The sequence below is a fragment of the Pleurodeles waltl genome, chromosome 1_2, assembly GCF_031143425.1.
Source record: "Pleurodeles waltl isolate 20211129_DDA chromosome 1_2, aPleWal1.hap1.20221129, whole genome shotgun sequence".
Lineage (NCBI taxonomy): Eukaryota > Metazoa > Chordata > Amphibia > Caudata > Salamandridae > Pleurodeles > Pleurodeles waltl.
In genome coordinates, this window is record NC_090437.1 from 99,970,858 (window position 1) to 99,996,283 (window position 25,426).

Consider the following 25,426-nt stretch of genomic DNA (forward strand, 5'->3'; position numbering starts at 1 on the left):
TCAGCGCCTGGTTCTTTCCCGACGGTGCCTGGGGACAGAGATTCAAAAAAGCTAGAGGCGCAGTCGAAGAAGATTTTTTCGTCCTGCAGTCTGGCGTTAAAAGCCACTAATGCGACCTGTATCCTGGGGAGGTATATTCATGCTCTGATGGATGACATCTCCTCTTCGTTTACAGAGCTTCCCCAGGGTCTTTTGGATCTTGTCTCTGATGCCCAGGCTGCTGCGACCCAAATTATCCAGACGGGACTGGATACCACCGACTCGGTAGCCAGAGCAATGGGCACAACTGTGGTGGAAAGGAGACAGGCCTGGCTACGTAACTCGGGCTTTTCGGCAGATGTACAGTCCACATTGTTGGATCTCCCGTTTGATGGGGACAAACTGTTTGGGGCTAAGGCTGATTCGGCCTTGGAACGTTTTAAGGAGAGCAGGGCCACGGCTAAGTCGTTGGGACTCCAAGCTCCTTCTTCCACGGCCTCTTCCAGATTCTTCAGGAGGTTTCGTGGATTTGGGCGTGGCTCTTCCTCCTCTTCCTTTCGGGGAAGATATCAGCAACCTGCCTCTTCCCATCCCTATAGATCTTTTAGGGGGAGGGGTAGGGTCCGCACCAGGGGAGCCTCTCAGCAGCACTCTGCCTCTTCCTCATCCTCTGGCGGGGTGCAGCAGGGGAAGCAGCCTTAGGCTTCCACCATTTCCCACTCACTCCTCTCCTGTAGTGGGAAGATTAAAGCATTTTCTCACCAAATGGGAGACTGTTACGTCGGACACTTGGGTTCTCAGTGTTGTGGGAAAAGGCTACACCCTTCCCTTTCGGGAGTTTCCGCCCCTCATCCCGCCCCGCCCTTCGTATTGTTCACAAGAACACCTCCTGTTGCTAGAACAGGAGGTAGAAGTCCTCCTTTTAAAGGGCGCAGTGGAGTTGGTCCCGGAGCAGGAAAGGGGTCAAGGAGTTTACTCAAGGTATTTCCTGATTCCCAAGAAGGATGGTCGTTTGAGACCAATTCTGGACCTGAGGATCTTGAATTGGTTCCTCAAGCAGGAAAAGTTCAAGATGCTGACCCTAGCACAGGTGCTTTTGGCGTTGAACATGGAAGACTGGATGGTGTCTGTCGACTTGCAGGATGCTTACTTTCATATCCCGATACTCAAGTCACACAGGAAGTATCTCCGGTTTGTGGTGGGATCGCAACACTACCAGTTTGCGGTCCTTCCGTTTGGTCTTACTTCAGCACCTCGAGTCTTCACGAAGGTGATGTCGGTGGTTGCGGCAGAGCTCAGAAGGAAGGGGATAGCAGTATTCCCTTACTTGGACGATTGGTTGATCAAAGCCAAGTCCCCGGAGCTTGTGTTGCGTCATCTGCAGTCAACAACCCAGTTGTTGTTCGACCTGGGCTTTTCGGTGAACGAGCCCAAATCTCACCTGGAGCCCTCTCAGCGCCTCCTGTTCATAGGGGCAGTACTGGATACGACATTGGGTCGGGCCTTTCCTCCGCCTCAGCGGATTCAAGATATTCAGGATTTGGTTCCAATGTTTCGAAATGGAGCGGTAGTTCCAGTCCTCAAGGTCCTTCGTCTGCTCGGTCTTTTTGCCTCCTGCATTCTGTTGGTCACGCATGCTCGCTGGCACATGAGGGCTCTTCAGTGGTGCCTCCGAAGGCAGTGGTCTCAACACAGAGGGGATCTAGAGGGTACTGTCAAGATCTCCAGAGATGCTGCTGTGGATTTGAAGTGGTGGATTGCAAGCAACAATCTTTCACAAGGAAAACCGTTCCAGCAGTCGCCACCAGTGGCCACAGTCATAACGGATGCTTCCACTCTAGGGTGGGGAGCTCATCTGGGGGATCTGGAGATCAAAGGTCTTTGGTCTCCAGAGGAACAGATTTTTCACATCAATCTGTTAGAGTTACGGGCTGTACGTCTGGCTCTCAAGGCCTTCCTCCCTTCCCTTCGTGGTCAGTCGGTACAGGTCCTAACGGACAATACTACCACGATGTGGTACATAAACAAGCAGGGAGGAGTGGGGTCGTACCTTCTCTGCAGAGAAGCTCTTCGACTATGGTCCTGGGCAAAGGACCATCGGATTTGCTTGATAGCAAACCATCTGGCCGGAGTCTTGAACGTGCGTGCGGACAGTCTCAGTCGCCACTTCTCGGCAGACCACGAGTGGCGTCTCCATCCAGATCAAGTCCGTTTAATCTTCCAGAAGTGGGGGTTTCCTCGGGTAGATCTGTTCGCCACTCGAGAGAACGCGCATTGTCCGTTGTTCTGCAGCCTTCAGTATCCGATGCAGGAAGCATTGGGGGACGCGTTTCAAATGACCTGGTGCGGCCAGTTGCTTTACGCGTTTCCTCCCATACCCTTGATTCCTCGAGTATTGAGGAAGATTCGCCAAGACCGGGCTCTAGTAATCGTAATAGCTCCGGATTGGCCAAGGAGGGTGTGGTACTCCGACCTTCTCCAACTCTCAACGTGCCCGCCGCTCCGTCTCCCTTTCAGGGCAGACCTCCTCTCGCAGTCGCAGGGGCAGGTTCTACACCCCAACCTCCAGAGTCTGCACCTACATGCCTGGAGATTGAACGGGGCAACCTGAGTTCCTTCTCTCTCCCGCCTGAGGTAGTGGATGTTATATTAGCGGCCAGGCGACACTCCACTAAATCTATCTACGCTAATAGGTGGTCTAAATTTGTTGCGTGGTGTGGAGAGAGGCAGATTGATCCTTTACAAGCTCATCTATCGGACGTTTTGTCTTTTGCTCTATCTCTGGCGCAGAAAGGTTGTGCAGTGGCTACCATTAAAGGTTATTTATCGGCCTTGTCAGCCTTCATATGTCTTCCAGACCAACCATCTTTATTTAAATCCCCTATTGTTATCAGATTCTTGAAAGGTCTTCTAAATCAATATCCTCCAAAGCCATTCGTTATGCCGCAATGGGATTTGTCCTTAGTCCTGACTTTCCTTATGGGGTCCCCTTTTGAACCTATGCATTCTTGCCCCTTGAGGTATTTGTTTTTAAAAACAGTGTTCCTGATAGCTATAACATCAGCAAGGAGAGTGAGTGAGTTGCAGGCCTTATCAGTAAAACCCCCTTATACAACTTTTTATGGGGATAAGGTGGTGTTGAGGACCAAGGCTGCTTTCCTCCCGAAGGTTGTTTCACCCTTCCATTTGGCTCAGGCAATTACTTTGTCCACGTTCTATCCTCCGCCTCATCCTTCCAAAGAGGAAGAAAGACTGCACCGTCTGGATCCAAAGAGAGCGTTGAGCTTCTTTATCGATAGAACAAAGGATTTCAGGCTGGAGGATCAGCTGTTTATTGGATACGTGGGCAAGAGGAGAGGAAAGGCAGTCCACAAGAGAACACTATCCAGGTGGGTTGTTCTTTGCATTAAAATATGTTACTCTTTGGCAAAGAAGGATCCTCCTGAGGGCATTAGAGCTCATTCCACCAGAGCTAAGTCGGCCACTTCGGCCTTAGCCAGAGGTGTTCCTGTGGTCGACATCTGCAAGGCCGCAACTTGGTCGTCCCTTCACACTTTTGCAAAACATTACTGTTTAGATTCTGAGGTTAGAAGGGACGGCCATTTTGCACGGTCAGTGCTGCAGGATTTCTTGGTTTGACCATTTAGGCACCCACCGCCGGGCGTGGTACTGCTTTGGGACTCTATTCATGAGGTGAGGAATCCACAGGTAGTTGTATCCATCAGAAGAACGAGTTACTTACCTTCGGTAACGACTTTTCTGGTGGATACATTAGCTACCTGTGGATTCCTCACGGTCCCACCCGCCTCCCCGTTGCCTTTATGGTCTTGCCAAGTAATCCTTGAGTGCGCTCCTCTTGATCTTTGAGGGTGCAATAGATGTATATATATAATATATTTATATATATATATGGGTATATGTGTATATATCTTTATGTATATACTTGGTGTGTGTATATATTTTTAAAAGAAAGAGTTTTATATATATATATATATATATATGTACATAAAAAAGATTTACAGTTATTCATACAATGTGGTGTATTTTTACAATATAATGGATGTTGCTTTGTTCTTTCATTGCATTGCCTGGTTGTTCTCATGCACGTAAAAAATGATTGGTACTGACGTCCGCACGTCGTCGAGGACCTCTTATTGCCTGTGTGACGTCAGACGGCGTCGCGTGCGAGACAGTGACGTCCTCGTCGACGTGCAGAGACTAGTAAGAAGATTTCCGTAGAATGCTGGCGCCATGGGAGTATTCATGAGGTGAGGAATCCACAGGTAGCTAATGTATCCACCAGAAAAGTCGTTACCGAAGGTAAGTAACTCGTTCGCCTGGCACTGTTCCTATGGGTCCTGAAGAAATTCTGGCATGAAAGATTACATCTGATTCTTGCCGCCTCGTATTGGGCCAGGATGGTCTGGTAATTTGGACTGCTAGCCTTGAGATTTTGGGCACTTCTGTTCCAGCAACTGGACACAATTTTATATCTGAACCTCTACATTCTACACCTTCATTTGTGGAGATTGATGGTAGATGTCAATGTAGCTGCTTCGCACCCTTCCGCAATATCGATTTACTCAGGCCATTTTTCCAAGTACATCACCTCGTGTGAGGGAAAGTGTGTTGACCCTCTTCATGCTATGGTGTCTAATGTTCTTTTGATCATGTTGAATTAAACTTGGCAAGGCTTTGCTGCGGGCAGTGTTAAATGTTACTTGTCTGGCCTTTCTTCACCAGTTGTGATGCCTTCCTTAAGTGTTTTTGCATGTTTTCTCCCCATACCCGTTTCTTTAGCTGCAGTGGGACCTCAGTTTAGTGTTTGCATGCTTGATGTGCTTTTCTTTGAGCATCTACATAGCTATAACCTGAGATTTCAAATTCCTTACAAGTGCATGAAGAATGGGATGGGGAAGGTTCAGAAGCAAACCTTTACCTGATGGATTGTTCTTTGCATCAAACTGTACTACATCTCAGCAAGAAAGACCTGAAGATGAGTCTTTAGGCTCATTTCCCCAGAGCAAGAGACACAACTGCTGCTTAAGTTGGAGGTGTGTCTTTTTGTCTGTCTGCTAGGCACCCATGTGGGCATCTAGCTATACTTTCAGTGTGCATTACTGTAGTGATTCTCAGGTCCACAGGGAGGTGTACTTTGCCTTCTTGATCCTACAAGATGTCCTAGTGTACTGTACACTCCTTGGACCTACCTTCTTGGAAGGGGCATTACTTTGTTATCCATTCACAAGGTGATGGAGCTGTGGTTAGAAGTATCCATCAGGAGAATAAATTAATTACCTTCAGTAACACTACTGGTGGGTACTTTATCTAATTGCAGATTTCTCTCCCCCTGCTATCCTTCCAGTTCTGTAGATTGGATTTGTAAGAGTTAGGTTCTAGGATTTTGTGAACTGTCATTTTTTTCAGTGTGTCCGCCATGCTGTCTGAGACTAATGAATAAACTTGACAACCGTGTGCAAGGGTGGTGCTTCTATGCAGTTTTATTTCATCCTTTCTGGAACTAGGGAGGGAGTGGCGACGGACGCTGAAGGCATTACCTGCCAGCATGCAGGAGCTCAATATGTATAAAAACAATATATGAATAATAGATGAGCACCGGGAGCTGTTCATTTATAATTTACTGAGTTTGCATTTAAAAATGTGCTTTTGAAGGTCATGAAGAGCATAAAGAGTTAAGTGTATCTGGACTGTTGGTGTCCAGATATTCTTTGATTGGCCACTTTAAATTGGACTAGCCAATTATGATTGGCTGGCCACAACTTCGACTCTGACATGGTCACTTAATCCTGAAAATGAATAAAAAAAACATTTAAGGGGGCAGGGTGAGCACACCATGACCTCAGGTGGTATACCAGGGGGGTCCTGAATGGACCCCATCCCATGATTGTCTGACCACAACATGTTGTGATAGTCATTACAGGACTCTGAGACTTCACATCCATTTTAATGCATGTGAGAACAAATTCTGATATTCTGAGTAAAACTTCCAAAAGAGAGCAGCAGCCAATCAGTTGATTTCTCAGTGTTCTAAAGAAAAAACTGAAGTGCTAATATTCTACATTCTGAAAGAGACTTCCAGCTGCAGATTTCTTACCTTTGAATTTTCCAGGTGTCAGACTAGAACCATAAGTTTTTTTGTGAGCAGTACCCCTTTGCTCGATCGCGTTGATCGTCTCCACGTGGTGACATCTGATAGAGACTTCTAATTGCAGATTCCATCTTTTGAATTTCCCTCAGGCGCCGCTTGATCCGGATAATTTTCTGAACAGTACCCCTGCGTGCTGTTAGGTGGCGTCGATCGGCTCACCGTCCATCATCGGTGTGATCCGAACCGGAAATTATGTTGTAGTTTCTATATAGGCGCCACCCCAGCTTGCTGACATCAGTTCTTTTCTTTCCATGCCAGATAGTACCGATCCAAAGAGAGGTACCCCTCAGTCACTTTTTGACTGGCCTTCTTTCCACTTTCTGTCATAGATTTTTTCAAGTTTTCTACTTCTAGTGCGTCAACTATGTCATAGAGGAAGGACAGGTTTAAGCACCCCGGGTAGTGTTATTGGGCGATGTCGGAGACCGATCCGAACCTTGTATCTTTGGTGCCTGGAGTGAGACCACGACCTGAAGTCATGCTCTGAGCATCAGGCCATGCATCTTTGAGGGAGCAGTCCCTGAAGCTGATGGCGGCTCATATTCGACTCCACAGAATTAAAGGTCCCGATCAAGAGGGAGGTCCCAGGAGCAGTCGCAGAGTCCTCCATCATTGTCATCCCACTCCATGTCCCCAGGACAATTGGGTAAGTCGAGGCCCTAAAGAAGAGCTAGAAGTTGAAGCGTTCTTCAACTTCTTGTCCATTGGCTGACGAGACAAGGGAACGTCAGCGCTCTAGGCCTCGTTCTGAGGAACCTGGTCTAACTCAACGCCTCCTTGAGTTTCTGGGAGCCAGAACACCCCCTGCCAACTTCCAAGAGTTTTATGAGGCCATGCACCTAATTTTTGGGCTGTCCAACTCTGCTGGAGCCCCTTCAGGCCCCACAAAGTCAGAAGGGGCCCGCTTTGGCCTCGGATCGGGGGCCACCCATGGATCCAGTCCTTGATCTGGACCAGCAGTGGTTGCACCTCCTCAATCTTCGACGATGCCTGTGGGTGGCACCATCCCCATTCTCATTGCCGACTCCCAACATGGAGCCAGATGGGCATCATACGATGCTGACTCCGACACCAACTGGAGCCTTGCCTCCTATATCGGATATTATGGGCTAGGTTATGGCAAGGAACGGGAGAGCCTCCGAACCCTTTAGAGTACCAGCTCCAAATACCCTATGGACTGGCGTGCAGACTTTGGGAGGGGCCAGCGGACTGCATACTTCTCCAGATACTGTCATGCTTTCTCCTCTTACCATGGCTGTGGAGGAGGGGTCTTCCTACTCAGCCGTGGTGAGAAGAGCACCTGAGGTCTTGGACCTTGAGTTGCCTTCAGTGGCAGTCAGGACTAACCTCCTTCGAGGAGACCTGGGCTGTACTCTGTCAGGCAGTTGCAGATGGGAGAGATGCAGCAAAGGTCACTATCCATTGTGGACTGGACACAACCGACTCACTGGGCAGAGCTGTTTCGTGGACAGTGGCCCTAAGGCCTGGTTCAGGATGTCTGGCTTTTCGGGGGATGTCCAAGCTGCTTTGATGGACATGCGTTGGCTTCCATCTCCTTGGAGACAAGCCAGACTCTGCACTTGTGCGCTTCAAGGATTTTCATGCTATGACCAGGTCCTTGGGCCTCGTTAGAGCCCCTCATCTTCTCCAGTCTCCCTTTCGTGGCTACGGAAGGGGCTTCCAATTGCAGCCATTCCTAGCCAGCCACTATGCTGTGCATGCTACCCAGCCTGTGTGTGGCAGAGGGTGTGTATCACAGGGCCAGCGGTCTGGCCATTCTACTCCCAGTCCACGCTCCTCCAGCAGCAGCCGCTATGCCTTCCTAGTCTGACTCCCCACCAAGGGTTTTGGAGGCAGGATTTGCCATCACATGCTCCACTGGCAATCCAAGTCAGACAGGTGGGTTTTGCAGCCAGTCCAAAGGGGCTACTCCCACCCCTTCAAAGCTACCCCTCCATCCATGCTACCTTCATACGATCGGATGATGGAGGATTACCTGTCCATTCTCTGCTAGGAACTTATAGCTCTCTTGGCGAAGGTAGCCATAACAAGGGTTCCTGTGCCAGAAGTAGGTCATGGATGCAATTCTTGCTACTTTCTGGTCCCCAAAAAGGACAAGGGCCTCTGCCTTATCGTAGACCTTTGATCCCTCAATCTCTTCCTCAAGAAGTAGAAGTTCAAAATGCTCACTCTGGCTCTTGTCTTATCTGCCCTGGACCCTAGAGACTGGATAGTAGGGTGGTGTTGCTGGATGCCTATTTTCATATTCCCGTCATGCCTGCCCACGGATGTTCCTTGCAGTTCATGGTAGGCCACAAGCACTTTCAGTTCACTGTGCTCCCTTTTGGCCTTACCAGCACTTCTTAGGTGTTCATCAAGGTGATGGCAGTGGTCACAGTTCATCTGTGCAGATCAGGGGTTTCAGTATTCCTTGTTCTTCACGACTAGCTGTTTGAAGGCATGCTCACCCCAGGCTGTCATCTTCCACCTCCAGACTCCCGCAGACCTCCTACATTTACTGGGCTTCATTATTAACATGCCAAAGTCACACCCAACTCCTTCTTAGATGCGCCCTTTTTTTTATCTGAGCTGTTCTGGACATAGTGCTGTTTCGGGCTTAGCCTTCCGAGCAGTGAATCCAGTATATTCAGGCTATGATACTGATGTTTCAGCCACTATCTTGGATTTTAGTGGGAGTGACTCTGAGGCTGCCGAGCCTCATGGCTCCTGCATCCTGCTAGTAACTCATGCCAAATGACATAGGCAGGCTCTGCAGTGGGACCTGAAGTGCCAGTGTGCACAATGTCAGGAGAATCTCTCCAATATGGTCCATATCTTGGGGGAACTGTACAAGACCTGCAGTGGTGGCTAACGAACCACAATTGGATCAGAGGAAGACACCTCTCCGTTCCCCAGCCAGATCTCACAGTAGTGACAGATGCATCGCTCCTGGGATGGGGCGGCCATCTGGGAGAGGTGGAGATCAGACGACTCTAGTCTCCAGCAGAATCGGGACTCCACATCAACTTGCTAGAGCTCTGAGCAATCCGACTGGCACTGAAAGCCTTCCTACTCTCCATCAAGGGAAGGTTGGTGCAGGTGTTCATGAACAACACCACTGCCATGTGGTGCTGCAAAAAAACAGGGCAGTGTTCGGTCCTGCACCCTTTGTAAAGAGGCACTGCATCTTGCTGGAATAGCATGGCATATCCCTGGTGGTTCAACACCTGCAGATTCCCTGAACACCAGAGCGGATAAACTCAGCCGCCAATGCCTAGTGGATCACAAGTGGCTTTTCAATCCACAGGTGGTGGTTGGTCTCTTTCAGCAGTGAGGAGAGCCCTGGTTAGATCTGTTTGCCTCCGAAGAGAACACAGAGTGTCAGCAGTTTTGCATGCATGAGTTTCCAAGGCGGCTCTATCCTTCAGAGACGCTTTTTGTCACAAGTGAAGCTCAGTCCTCCTGTACGCCTTTCTCCTCATACCACTCCTGCCCAGAGTTCTGAAGAAGATCAGGAACGACAGGGCCCAAGTCATCTGTGTAGCTCTGGACTGGGCATGGAGAGTCTGGTATATTTCTAAATTCTACAACTGAGCATCGATCCTCCAATCAGGCTGCCCCTTTGGAAGAATCTTCTGTCGCAGCAGCAGAGGAGGGTTCTCCACCTGAACCTGTCCACTCTCCTACCTCTTCTGTGGAGAGTGGAGACAGCTGACAACTTTTGAACTTCCTCCTGAAGTCTGTAGTGTTAACCTAACAGCCAGACGTCCCTCTACCAAGTCTGTATATGAGTCCTGATGGAAGAAATGTGTAATATATTGTACAGGGAAATCTATATCTATCGACCCATTTTCTTCTTCTATATCTGGTGTCCTTTTTGTTATTCTTACCCTTGCCCAGCAGGGCTCTGCTTTAGGGTTACCTTTCTGCTGTCTGCCTTCTAGCGGCTGCCTGACCAACCCTCCTTATTCAAGTCCCCTATCATAAATAGGTTTCTAGAATGTCTTGTACATATGTTCTCCCTTTTGCCTTTCATTATGCCTTAGTGGGGCCTTAATTTGATTATTACCTTTTTATGTGTGCTCCTTTCAAGCCTCTACACAATTGTCCCCTCTTGCTGCTCACACTTAAAACAGCATTTCTCATGCCATTAACGTCTGCCCGGAGGGTGAGTGAGCTGCATGCAGGCTTTGTCATCCAAGCCTCCCTATTTGACTTTGTTCCCACTAGCACCGCTTTCCTTCTGAAAGTGGTGACATAATTTCATGTGGGACAATCCATCCCCTTGTCCACTTTATACACTCCTCCTCATCCCTCTAAAGAGGGACGACTTCACCACCTGGACCCAAAAAGCGCGTTGTTGTTCTGCCTCGATCTAAAGAGTTCCGGGTGGATGACCAACTCTTCTTGGGATATGTTGGTGCGAAGACAGCTTAGGCAGTGCACAAACAAACTGTCTCATGATGGGTTGTTCTCTGCATCGAAATCTGCTACGCATTGGCCAAGAAGCAATCCCCTGAGGGCTTGTAGGCTCATTCCATCAGAGCCAAAGCTGTGACTACAGTGTTAGCACTTGGGGTCCCAGTCTTAGGCATCTGCCAGTCAGCAACATGGGCATCACTGTCAGTTCACCAAACATTACTGTCTGGACAGTCAGGTCTGCAGGGATTGGCCTTTCGCTCATTTGGTCCTACAGGACTCCCTAATTTAGATAACTTGTCCGCTGCCCACCACCAGGGACAGTATTACCTCAGTATCTATTCAAAGGTAAGGAATCTGCGGTTAGAAGTCTCTGTCAGATGAACAAGTTACTTACCTTCAGTAACGCCTTATCTGGTAGAAACAATAGCTGCAAATTCATGAAAGACCCACCCATCCTCCCTGCTCTCCAGCAAGGTTTCTAGGGTTAAAGATTCTCTTTCTGGGCCCTAGATTGGACACAGCAGTGTCAGTGCACTTCCTAGCCCTGTGTTCCTGGTTTTCAAAGTCATGAAAAAGTAATCAACATCAGCGCGCTGAGGTGGCTCCCATGTAGGTGACCTCAATGTCACTTCCGGCATGAACGATGCCGACGACACCAAGCCGATCAATGCCCCCTACTGGCGCCTATGGGTACTGCTCACAAAAAATCTTCCGGATCTAGTATGACGCTTGGGAAATTCAAAAGTAAGGAATCTGTGGCTTGTTATTGTCTCTAACAGATAAAGCATTACGCAAGGTAAGTAACTTGTTAACTTAGAACGCACATGAAGCACATCAGAAGCCATCTTAATTGAATCAAGGCCATAAAGTTTAAAGCATGTCCTTTAGAAATGAACAAAATAAAGTTGGGGGCATGTCACAAAAATTATGGTTAGTGCTCTACGAAACTTAAATGAGGACAAATCTTCTGTGAGTTCTCAAATCTTCTCAAGTGTTTTATTAAAATTGTCTGACACGCACACTGAAATAAAGTACTATCAGTAGCAGCCTGTCGGGTAATTCCCTTTTGATCAACTGCAGCTTTACCTCAGAGTTTTAATGAGCAACTAGACAACTAACAGTTTATATTCAAGACAAAAAACAGGCACTCCTGGACCTTATTTTGTTGTAATAGGAGCTGTTGAATTTAAATCCTTTCCTAAAGAGCAGGCTGAAGTTGTTAATGTAGGCATGAAAGCAGAGGATTAAACGTGTGAGGGGAACTGTGGGTTTTAAATTCACTGAAATCCCTATAATTAGGTGTTGACATAAAGTAAAATTAATGCTTCAAAAAACGATCTGAAACTCACCAGTTATAATGTACTCAGCAAATTATAATGTGTGCCCCCATGCACTGCTTATGACCTCATATGACATTACTTATGATGTTAAATGAAATCACTGACATTTCAAATGACTAACCAAATAAACAACATACCTGAATTAAAAAATGCATTTTTTAAAGAAATATATATATTATACATGCTATGCATAGTCCTGCCATCTAGTGTTGGGCTCGGAGTGTTACAAGTTGTTTTTCTTCTAAGAAGTGTTTTCGAGTCATGGGATCGAGTGACTCCTCCTCTTCAGCTCCATTGCCCATGGGCATCGACTCCATGTTAGATTGTTTTCTTTCCGCCATCGGGTTCGGACGTGTTTCTTTTCGCTCCGGTAGTTCGAGTCGGAAAAGTTCTAAAAACTCTCTAATTCGTCAGTATTGTTTCGATCGTGTATCATCTCTCATCAACACTTCTCTACCATTGGCTCCAACTTTTTTACTTGCCCTTCGGGGAACCCGCGCCCAACTCAGGCCAGGTCGGGCCAACCGCGTGGAAGTCTCATGGACTAGACCCCATTTCGCTTCTGTCCTCAGTGCCACGCCAAGTTTCCATATACAGACCAACATCTTGTCTGTAATCTCTGTCTCTCTCCAGACCATCGAGAGGATACTTGTGAGGCCTGCAGATCCTTCCGTTCGAAGAAGACTCTACGAGACAGAAGAGCACGAAGGTTGGAAATGGCATTGAAAAGCACCAAACGTCTCGACGTAGAGGAAGAGGAGATCATGACCACCGCAGTCTCCGTACGAGGGTCCGATTCCGAGCAGGAGTCCGAGGAGTGCAGACCGGTCACGGCAGGACAGCATGTGAGGATGCCTGCCCCTGTCCAATCCAAGCTCAAACATAAGGCCTCAGGAACGCCACTGCCAGAAGGCCATGGCTCGACCCGCAAAAAGACCTCTGGTGACCAAGCAATAACTTCGGCACTGAGAAAGGCCACGCCACTGAAGCCTTCGGACTCGAGCCGAAGCACTGGCTCCGAAACAGGCAAACACCGACCCTTCGAGTCGAAGCCTCAAAAATCGCTTTCGGAGCCGAGGCCAACATCCACTCCCGGCCTTTCAATCCGGAGAAAACTGGCTTCGGAGCCGAAAAGACCCAGTTACACAGAGAAGCATGGACTTTCGAAACAACTTAAAGAAAGTCATACATTTTCAAAGGAACTCAGACAGATGGAGCACATTGATGAAAGGCAGGCCAGAATTCATATTCATAAAGACACTGGCAAGATCATAACTGCACCTCCTCTGAAGCCTAAATGGAAGCTGGCCTTTCAAGAACAATTGGACACTGATCAGCCACCGGCTAAAGTGCCAAGACCTAAGCAAAGATCTCTACCTCCACAATTTTCACCTCCTCGGTCTCCTCATTCTCCTCACCTGCTTGTTTCTCCTCCAACTACTCCTACACCTGCACATTCTCCTGTACATTCTGTAGATTCACAACAGGACAATGTGGATCCGTGTGATCTCTATGATCCAGATCCCATTCCGGATAACAGCCCAGACTGCTATCCTTCCAAACTATCACCACCGGAAGATAGCACTGGATACACTCAAGTTCTGGCTAGGGCGGCATCATTCCACAATGTTGCCATGCACACCGAGCCCTGTGAGGATGATTTTCTTTTTAATACATTATCCTCCACACACACTACCTACCAGTCCCTTCCCATGCTTCCAGGCATGTTAAAGCACGCACATCAAATATTTCAAGAGCCAGTCAAAGCCAGGATCATCACTCCCAGAGTGGAGAAAAAATATAAACCACCTCCCTCAGACCCGGCATTCATTACTCAACAACTGCCTCCTGATTCTGTAGTTGTAAGTGCAGCTAGGAAAAGGGCCATCTCTCAGTCATCTGGTGATACACCACCACCGGACAAGGAGAGCAGGAAATTCAATGCTGCTGGCGAAAGAGTAGCATCGCAAGCAGCATGGAGGATAGGCAACTCCCAAGCGCTATTGGCTAGGTATGATAGGGCCCACTGGGACGAGATGAAAGATATCATCCAGCATCTTCCTAAAGACCAACAAAAAAGGGCACAGCAAATAGTCGAGGAAGGGCAGGCTGTTACTAACAACCAAATTAGATCAGCCCTAGATTCAGCAGGCACAGCAGCTAGGACAATCAATACTGCTGTTACTATTCGGAGACAAGCATGGCTTCGGTCGTCAGGGTTTAAGCCTGAAATTCAGCAGGCTGTCCATAATATGCCATTCAATGAAAAACAGCTTTTTGGCCCTGAAGTAGATACGGCCATTGAAAAGATGAAAAAAAGACTCAGACACCGCTAAAGTCATGGGTGCTCTGTATACCACGCAATACAGAGGTTCATTTCGAAAACCTCAATACAGGGGTGGTTTTAGAGCGCAAACACCTGAGGCATCCACCTCACAATCCAAATCATCTTACTAGCCTCAATACCAACGAGGTGGGTTTAGAGGAAATTTTAAATGCCAATTCCCCAGAGGTAGGCGAAAATATCAGCCAACAAAACAAGCCTCACGGCCAAAACAGTGACTCTCTCCATCTCTTCCCAAATCACACCTCACCTGTGGGAGGAAGACTGCAGACGTTCCACAACAATTGGATACACATTACAACAGACAGCTGGGTATTGTCTATTATCCGCAATGGTTATTGCATAGAATTGGCACAAATTCCCCCAGACATACCTCCAAAACCACACAAACTCTCCTCCCAACACATCTCCATGTTGCAAGAAGAAGTACAATCACTATTACTCAAACAAGCCATAGAGCTTGTATCACGAAATCAGATAGGAACAGAGGTTTACTCCCTGTACTTCCTTAGTCCCAAAAAAGGTGGAACCTTGAGACCAATGTTAGATCTCAGAACTCTCAATCTTTACATCCTATCAGAACACTTTCACATGGTAACACTACAAGATGTAGTCTCACTGCTACAACAGCAAGATTTAATGGCAACATTAGACCTCAAGGATGCGTATTTTCACATACCCATCCATCCAGCGCACAGAAAATATCTCAGGATTGTAATACAGGGAAAACATTACCAGTTCAAAGTGTTACCCTTCGGGATAACAGCAGCTCCCAGAGTATTTACAAAATGGCTGGCGGTAGTTGCGGCCTACCTAAGAAGGCAACACATTCATGTCTTTCCATATGTGGACGATTGGCTAATAAAATCCAACAGTCATACACAGTGTCAAAACCATACACATTATGTAATACAAACCCTACACACTCTAGGGTTCTCTATAAACTACCAAAAATCCCACCCGCAACCTGCGCAAATTCAACAGTATATAGGAGCAGCACTAAATACGCAAATAACACTTGCAAGCCCAAGTCCACAAAGAGTGCAAGCATTCCACAATGTATTAGCACAAATTCACTCAAACCAACAGTACAAAGTCAAATTTGTAGTTAAACTGATGAGCATGATGGCATCGCCATTGTCCCAAATTAAAGATTAAACATGCAGCCTTTACAACATTGTCTTGCAAAACAATGGTTGCAGGCACACAGTCAACTTTAAGATCTAGTGTTGATAGACCGCCAAACACGCATATCACTATAGTGGTGGAAATCCACAAATCTAAACTAAGGGCGGCCATTTCAAGACCCTGTGCCTCAGACCATACTTACAACAGATGCATCAATGATTGGGTGGGGAGCACACTTCAACAATCAGAACAGTCAAGGACAATGGGACACCAAACACAAACAACTTCACATAAATCACCTAGAATTGCTAGTCGTATTCCTAGCACTGAGAGCCTTTCTGCGTCTTCTCATTCACAAACACATTCTTATCAAGACAGACAACATGACTACAATGTATTACCTAAGCAAGCAAGGAGGGACCCACTCATCGCAACTGTCCTTTCTAGCACAAAAGATTTGGCATCGGGCAATACACAACAACATTCATCTGGTAGCACAGTACATTCCAGGGATACACAACCAATTGGCAGATGTTCTCAGCCGACATCATCAACAAACACACAAGTTGGAAATTCATCCCCAAGTGCTTCAGGCATACTTTCATCACTGGGGAACACCAGACATAGACCTATTCATCACCAGAGAAAACGCAAAATGCCGAAACTCGGGCATTCAGGTTCCCATACCCTCTATCTAAGCGCATTGCTCTATGGATCAACTGGTCAGGGATATTTGCTTACGCTTTTCCCCCTTTCCCACTCATTCCATTTCTAGTCAACAAACTGCGTCAAAACAAACTGGAACTCATACTTATAGCACCAACGTGGTCACGTCAACCCTGGTACACAACAGTGTTGGAGCTGTCAGTGGTACCACACATCAAACTCCCCAACAGACCAGATCTGTTAACACAAAACAAGCAACTGATCAGGCATCCAGATCCCAAAATACTCAATCTAGCGATTTGGCTCCTGAAGTCTTAGAGTTTGGATATCTACATCTTCCAACAGAATGTATGGAAGTAATTAAACAAGCAAGAAAACCCACTACCAGGCAGTGTTATGCGAACAAATGGAAAAGGTTTGTGTTTTAATGTCAATCTAAGCAGATTGCCCCTCTTTCAGCGTCTATACAAGACATTGTAGGTTACTTGCTTCATCTGCAGAAAGCTAATTTAGCCTTCTCGTCCATCAAAATACATCTCACTGCTATTTCAGCGTATTTGCAAAATATACAACACACCTCTCTATTTAGGGTCCCTCTTATCAGAGCCTTTATGGAAGGACTAAAACGCATCATACCACCAAGAACACCCCCAGTGTCTTTGTGGAATCTAAATATTGTACTCACACGACTCATGGGTCCACCATTTGAACCTATGCATTCATGTCAGATACAATACTTAACATGGAAAGTTGCATTCCTAGTTGCAATTACTTCATTAAGAAGAGTTCGTGAAATCCAAGCTTTCACTATTCAAGAACCGTTCATACAAGTACACAAACATAAAGTGGTACTTCGAACAAACCCAAAATTTCTACCAAAGGTGATACCACAGTTTCATATCAATCAAACAGTGGAACTCCCAGTCTTCTTCCCATAGCCAGACTCTGTAGCAGAAAGAGGGCTGCGTAAATTTGACATTAAAAGAGCTATAATTTATTACATTGATAGAACTAAATCATTTAGGAAAACCAAACAGTTATTTGTGGGATTCCAGAAACCACATACTGGTAACCCTATCTCAAAGCAAGGACTAGCTAGATGGATAGTAAAATGCATCCAAACATGTTACCTAAAAGCTAAAAGGCAGCTGTTAGTAACACCAAAAGCACATTCCACCAGGAAAAAAGGGGCAACAATGGCTTTTTTAGGAAATATACCAATGACAGAAATCTGTAAAGCAGCCACTTGGTCAACACCCCATACATTTACCAAGCGTTACTGTGTAGATGTGTTAGCAACACAATAGGCCACAGTAGGACAGGCTGTACTAAAAACACTATTTCAAACAACTTCAACTCCTACAGGCTGACCACCGCTTATGGGAGGTAAAACTGCTTTGTAATCTATGCATAGCATGTGTATCTGCAGCTACACATGCCATCAAACGGAAAATGTCACTTACCAAGTTCCGCTGCAGATTCACATGCTCCCTCCCGCCTCCCCAGGAGCCTGTAGCCGTTTAAGTTAAAACATTCATTTGTACATATGTATATATATCTTTATTCCAGTTGCATGGACGTCTCTTTTCTTTATACTCTATCACTCCTACCTTCCCTCTGCGGGAAAACAATCTAAGATGGAGTCGATGCCCATGTGCAATGGAGCCGAAGAGGAGGAGTCACTTGATCCCGTGACTCGAAAACACTTCTTCGAAGAAAAACAGCGTGTAACACTCCGAGCCCAACACTAGATTGCAGGACTATGCATAGCATGTGAATCTGCAGCAGAACATGCCAAGAACAGATGTACACTGGGTAAGTGACATTTTCCATATATATATATATATATAGCTACACACACATACAAAAAGGGAAATAATGTAAAAATTAGGGAAAGTCCTAAATAATGCATAGTAAATTTATACATTTTAAAAAAATCGAAGGACAAAGTAAAGATAATTAAACATTTTAAGAAAAAGTATCCAAAATAAAACATTAGTCATTTTCTACATGGAAATAATCGAGAATAAATTATATGTAATTAAGGTATTCCAAATTAATGCTGGCTGAAGAATTGATTTATTATAAATAATGCCTTAGTTAATCAAATATAAGTAACCCCACGATTCCTTCAAAGTTGTTTGATGTCACCAGTTTCATTTACATTGCTCACTGTGGCTTTTTTGGTGATAATCCTTAATTTTGAAAAGATGGCACCCTAAATAATGTTTGTTTAGCATATTTAATTATATGCAGATTACATTGTTCTTGTAGAAGGAAGATCCATTGGTTATTTAAGAGATCTTGATATTATACATTTTACTTACCAGTGTTGGTGTCAGTCATAACTTAAGTGAGATCAAACTATTAAATGCATTAGCTTCCCGCCATAACCCTGTCCTTGGAACTTGAAAACAATCTGAATACCAAGAGATATTTCAGAGTGTTTTTCTTCTGGCCTTGCAGACATGTATGCTCTTAATTATCAGGGCTCGAAATATCCAATTGACCACTTGCATTGGCGAGTCTTATTTGATCAGGTTGAGATATTTTTAATACTTACTCGTCCCTTCTGGCGAGTTGACACTGAACAGGTGTTCTGTTCAGTTGAAAAGTGGAAAGAATAACATTAACCCCTTCGCTGCCAGGCCTTTTCCCCCTCCTGTGCTAGGCCTTTTTTTGCCTATTTGGGGCAGTTCGCGCTTAGGCCCTTATAACTTTTTGTCCACATAAGCTAACCAAGCCAAATTTGCGTCCTTTTTTTCCCAACATCCTAGGGATTCTAGAGGTACCCAGACTTTGTGGGTTCCCCTGAAGGAGGCCAAGAAATTAGCCAAAATACAGTGAAAATTTCTTTTTTTTCAAACAAATTGGAAAAAGTGGCTGCAGAAGAAGGCTTGTGGTTTTTCCCCTGAAATGGCATCAACAAAGGGTTTGCGGTGCTAAACTCAGCAGCTTCCCAGCTTTCAGGAACAGGCAGACTTGAATCAGAAAACCCAATTTTTCAACACAATTTTGGCATTTTACTGGGACATACCCCATTTGTGCTTTCAGCCTCCTTCCAGTCAGTGACAGAAATGGGCATGAAACCAATGCTGGATCCCAGAAACCTAAACATTTCTGAAAAGTAGACAGAATTCTGAATTCAGCAAGGGGTCATTTGTGTAGATCCTACAAGGGTTTCCTACAGAAAATAACAACTGAAAAAGAAAAATATTGAAATTGAGGTGAAATAAACATCAATTTTTCTCTACGTTTTTCTCTGTAACTTTTCCCTGCAGTGTCAGATTATCGAAAGCAATATACCGTTACATCTGCTGGACTCCTCTGGTTGCGGGGATATATAGGGCTTGTAGGTTCATCAAGAACCCGAGGAACCCAGAGCCAATAAATGAGCTGCACCCTGCAGTGCATTTTCATTCTATACCGGGTATACAGCAATTCATTTGCTGAAATATAAAGAGTAAAAAATTGCTATCAAGAAAACCTTTGTATTTCCAAAAAGGGCACAAGATAAGGTGTTGAGGAGCAGTGGCTATTTGCACATCTCTGAATTCTGGGGTGACCATACTAGCATGTGAATTACAGGGCATTTCTCAAATAGATGTCTTTTTTACACACACTCCTATATTTGGAAGGACAAAATGTAGAGAAAGACAAGGGGCAATAACACTTGTTTTGCTAATCTATGTTCCCCCAAGTCTCCCGATAAAAATGATACCTCACTTGTGTGGGTAGGCCTAGCGCCCGCGAAAGGAAACGCCCCAAAGCGCAACGTGGACACATCCAATTTTTTGAAAGAAAACAGAGGTGTTTTTTGCGAAGTGCCTACCTGTAGATTTTGGCCCCTAGCTCAGCCGGCACCTAGGGAAACCTACCAAACCTGTGCATTTCTGAAAACTAGAGACCTAGGGGAATCCAAGATGGGGTGACTTTTGGGGCTCGGACCAGGTTCTGTTACCCAGAATCCTTTGCAAACCTCAAAATTTGGCTAAAAAAAACACATGTTCCTCACATTTCTGTGGCAGAAAGTTCTGGAATCTGAGAGGAGCCACAAATTTCCTTCCACCCAGCGTTCCCCCAAGTCTCCCGATAAAAATGATACCTCACTTGTGTGGGTAGGCCTAGCGCCCGCGACAGGAAACGCCCCAAAGTGCAACGTGGACACATGCAATTTTTTGAAAGAAAACAGAGGTGTTTTTTGCGAAGTGCCTACCTGTAGATTTTGGCCTCTAGCTCAGCCGGCACCTGGGGAAACCTACCAAACCTGTGCATTTCTGAAAACTAGAGACCTAGGGGAATCCAAGATGAGGTGACTTGTGGGGCTCGGACCAGGTTCTGTTACCCAGAATCCTTTGCAAACCTCAAAATTTGGCTACAAAAACACATGTTCCTCACATTTCTGTGGCAGAAAGTTCTGGAATCTGAGAGGAGCCACAAATTTCCTTCCACCCAGCGTTCCCCCAAGTCTCCCGATAAAAATGATACCTCACTTGCCCGCGACAGGAAACGCCCCAAAGCGCAACGTGGACACATCCAATTTTTTGAAAGAAAACAGAGGTGATTTTTGCGAAGTGCCTACCTGTAGATTTTGGCCTCTATCTCAGCCGGCACCTAGGGAAACCTACCAAACCTGTGCATTTCTGAAAACTAGAGACCTAGAAATGGTCTAAATACAATTTCCCCCCAGGGGAGCGACCCTTGCCTGATGGGTCGCTCCCCATCTCTTAAAAAAACAAAAAAAAAAACAACAACAAAAAAATATTGCCCTGGTGCCGAGAGGTTTCTGCCCCCCAGAAATGGCCTAAAATAGATTTGTCCCCCACCCCCGGAGAGAGCCTTGCCTACGGGGTCGCTCCCCCTGCGTGACATTGGCGCCAAAAAACAAATCCCCGGTGCCTATTGGTTTCTTCCCCCTTGGGGGCAGATTGACCTAAAATCGACCAATCTGCCCCCAGGGGAGCGACCCTTGCCTGATGGGTCGCTCCCCATCTCTAAAAAAAACATTAAAACAAAAACAAAAAAAAACATTAAAACAAAATTTGCCCTGGCGCCTAGAGGTTCCCTTGCCTAAGGGATCTCTCCCCTTGCGTGAAATTCATGCAAAGAAAAAACTCCCTGGTGTCTAGTGGTTTCTGCCCCCCTTGGGGGTAGTTTTGCCTCAACAAAATAGGCCAATCTGCCCCCAAGGGGGGCAGAAATGGCCTAAATATAATTTTCCCCCAAGGGAAGCGACCCTTGCCTAAGGGGTCCCTCCCCACCTAAAATAATAAAATAAAACATTAAAAAAAAAAAAAATTATCCCTGGTGCCTAGAGGTTTCTGCCCCCAGGGGGGGCAGAAAAGGCCTTCCTGAAAAAATGCCCCCCTGGGAGCGACCCTTGCCCAAGGGGTCGCTCCCTTACTTCAATTTCACAAAAAACAAATCGCATTTCTCTTTCAATCGCGCTGGAAGCAGAGCTTCCAGCGTGATGGGGGAGGCCCCTGTGACAAATCAGCGCTGACGTCACCGGGGGGGGGTCGGGGGTGGAAGGGGAAGGTCTTCCCCTTCCATCCCCGCCTTGGGGGGGAAGGGGGTGCACAGGGGGGGCGCGCTAGCGCTCCCCCAAGTTCCCCTGTGCCTTGGACGAAGTGACCTCGTCCAAGGCACAGGGGAACTGTAGCCTTGGACGAGGTCACCTCGTCCAAGGCACAGAAGCGGTTAACAAAGCAATGCAGCAGATAATAATGTAGTAATTGGCTGTATGAGGAGCAGCTTCTAACTTACAACTGACCACTGATGTTCTCATTCTCAAACTCCTGCACAAACTGACAACAGCCCAACACACAAAATAATCAGTTCGGGTCACTTCAACTAATGAATCACACAGTAATACAAGCCATTATACCCCATTCTTATTCAGTGTATTATTCACACAGGGATGGGAGCTAAGGTAGCGTGAGGGTTTCTGTGGGGTGGGTGCTAAGAGTAAGCAGGGCTCGAAAAATCCACTGAACCAAGTCTAATTTGATCAGGTCGAGCTATTTTTAATACTTTACTGTCCCTTCTGTCAAGTTGACACTGAACAGGTGTTCTGTTCAGTTGAAAAGTGGAGGGGCAATAAAAGATGCCTTTATATCTTGTTCTTATGTCACATTTGTTCTGTGTTCACAGACAGAGGACAAAAGTCAGGTTTATTTGCAATTAATTTTCCTTCCGACTGCATAGTTCCAGGATGTTGTAAGGTGAACTTTGTGACCTGCTACATTTAAATGGCTAAGTCAACAGTGCAAACGTTTCAAAATATATTTCAGTAGTTGTGAAAGCTCTTTTTTATATTTCTTTGTGATGAAAAAATATTTTAATAGGATGAAAACTAATCAGAATACTTTACATGTTGATGTGCAAAGGATATGTTTTCTAAAAACCCAATTTTCACAGATTGTTAATACACTACATAGTTTTATCAGTGAAGCTGCGAGTTAGTGGAGAGGTTTTTGGATATTTCTTGGAAAGTTACTGTGTGTAGATGAAAATGTGTTAACACATCATGGTTTAGTAATATTGTTATTAAAATTGAGTGTTTAAACAAACTGAGAAACACTCTTGCCCTGATGGCAATGTTGTTAGTAATCAAAAATAAGTCCTAGATTATGTGGGCTAGATTATTGTGATGCACACAACAAACTTTAGTCTACTTAATCAAACAAAAAAGTTTTTTTTTAACTGCAGAAATGCTGAGCTCACATATTTGAAGGTGCTATCATATGTGAGATTTGAGAAAAAGGCAACTGTAAACTATTTGCTTAGGATCACACAATTTAAGACCCGTTTACAGGCCAAGTACATTACAGTTAGGTCGTGTAGATTATTTAAGTTACTCGACGTGCAGGTCTAGTAACATTTTTATGATTTTTGGAGCCCTGATTACCCTCCTTTGATCAGTAAAGTGTACAATATGTGGGACAGGTAAAACTCATATCTGTTTCCATAGTAGGTCAATTTGCTCTTAAGATGTCTATCTTACTGCTTTACATATATTTTTTCTTATCTCCTTGTTATTTACTGTCAAACTACTTTTGGGGAAGTTGAAGCAGGCTAACTAGTTTCTGTAGGCAGTTAACCAACTGTAACTTCAAAGGCAACAATTGCATGTTTTGTCAGAGGGAAGTCTGAGATTCCATGATCTCTGCTTGTAGTATATGAATTATTTTCTTTTGCTGTTTTACAGTTCAGGAAGGATTAAGCTGTGTTGATCTCTCATAAACAACATTTTGAAGCTCATTATCTAATCTAGATCTTACTTGTTTTCTACATGTATTTCTCATATGGAAAAGTCAGTTCACTTTAAGTTTCCATTAAAGATGTAAATCCATATTTAGGAGATTTTTTTGTTCATTTAGGTCTATTGAAGAAGTTCTCCCAGTTGTTAACTGTTTACTGATCTAATGGATCAAGTGTGGGTTCTGTTTTCTTATTTTCATTTACGAGGTGTGCTCTGCTTTCTTATGGACCCCAATATACCCCCTCAGCAGATTTAGTTCAGTACCCTCAAAGTCTACAAAATACATTTGAAAATTAGATCTTTCTAATGGGTACTCATGGGTACATGATCATAATTAAAATCCAGAAATTTGAATTGGAATAGGTATGTGGGATTTAAGACAGTTTGTTTGAATAAATTCACCTTTATTCAAGGAAACGATTTGTGCAGGGTGCTTTACACGAATATATGGCTGGCTAATTACGCCCTTGCATATCTGAACAAAGCTAGTAATAGTATAACACAATGTTAATGTTCTTAGAAGATTTGTGATCGCTATGTAGAGTTGCCTTATTTTTTCAGTGATTTGTTCAAGACTACAGAATGTATTATGTCTATTTGGTCACTTTTGCATTATAAAAGAGACACAATTTGAATGTTTAACTTTTGGTATTGGATTCATTCTTCTGCAGGTACATTTTGCACTTTGGATATATGTCTTTCAAGACTTGAGAACATCAGCACTGTGGATGTCAACCAGACAGTGAAGAGAATGAGGACTCAAAGGGCTTTCAGTATTCAGACTTGGGACCAATATTATTTTTGTTACATGGCCATTATTGAGTATGCACAAAGGAAAGGGCTGCTTGCTGCTGTGGAGTGGTCAGACTCTGATTTTGAGACCGACAGTGAGTGACTGTTCTTATGATCTGTCCATTCATAAGCTAAATATAAAATGCATTTTCTTGTGCAATTTTTGAGGAGACCTCAAGTATCGTCCAACCAGTTTCTAAAGCTATTGCAAGAGAAGCACTGGAAAGGAAAAATCCATAATGTATTGTAGAACGAATGAGATGAAAAACATGCACACTGAAATTGAAGACTTGAAGTTACCTAGTTTGCACTTGTTTTCACTAAGTGTACCCAGAATAAACTTGAATATAGATGATAATCTTCCTGCCACAGGGGAGTGAAAGTGTGAATCCTCTGTAAATGATACACTATTGTAGATTTCTTTAGGTGTACTTTTTAATGGTTATGTAAATTGTATTATATTCTGTACGGTTGTTATAGTGACTAAAGTACAACCAACATTACCAAGTATAATTTTATTATGACAATTTTGACATCATTGTATATTCTGTATACATTAAATGTAAAGTAAAAAGTTGCTGAAGTGGAATGAAAAGCAGTGAAATATTAAAAATTGGTAATAGCAAATCTCAAATACTGGAAGTGTTATGCAAGCAGTCCACTGCATGACCCAAACGTAAAAAGGCCTTACAATCCCTGTTATTCCTGGCTTCGTTTTTTGTGGATGTGTTTGGAGAAAGCTACTCCAGTGTAGATCTAACTTGACACTACCACGTGCGGCCAAATTTGTATAAGACACTGCCTGCATTCGTGCCTTTAATGTGTTTATAGTACAGCTTTATACGTTGTTTAAATTAATAACACGGTGTACATTCGAATGAGAATTTAACTCAAGTTATATTCCCAGGGCTAATTTATTATTGTTATTTGTTATGTATTTTTCACGTCCCACAGTTTTATTAATCATGTCTGCATGATATCTTGTTTTTCTTTCTTTGTATGTGTTATAATTTACTTCATCAATTTGTATTTTGACAAAAGTAATCAATAACGGTACTGGTACGATCATAAATGTTGCATTAAAGTGGCAGAACTCCCAAGTCACAGTGTTAACAAAACTTGTCACACATTTGTTTCTTTATGTTTTAGTTTGACTTTGCATTGAGTTCAAAAAAGTGAGATTCCTCTGTTTCAAGATTTTCATCATATAAATCTTTTCGAAATGATTATTTTAATGAAATGTATGTTCCTTTACCATTTTATATGTTGGTTGTGCTAGCGCAGCTTTGAATTTAATACATGTGACACAAAATGTTCCTTTT

General features: G+C 44.6%; 1 protein-coding gene across 8 annotated transcripts in view; it reads left to right on the forward strand.

Annotated features, from left to right (window-relative positions):
• Window positions 1–25,204, forward strand: part of LOC138297158 (tyrosine-protein phosphatase non-receptor type 9-like) — a 766,145-nt gene extending 740,941 nt beyond the window's left edge. For all 8 annotated transcript variants that reach the window (XM_069236649.1, XM_069236659.1, XM_069236681.1 and 5 more), the window contains one exon: window positions 23,984–25,204. In XM_069236649.1, the coding sequence (XP_069092750.1) occupies window positions 23,984–24,207 (224 nt within the window). In that variant the 3' untranslated portion in view covers window positions 24,208–25,204. The remainder of the gene's footprint in view (window positions 1–23,983) is intronic.
• The last annotated feature ends 222 nt before the right edge of the window (window positions 25,205–25,426 follow it).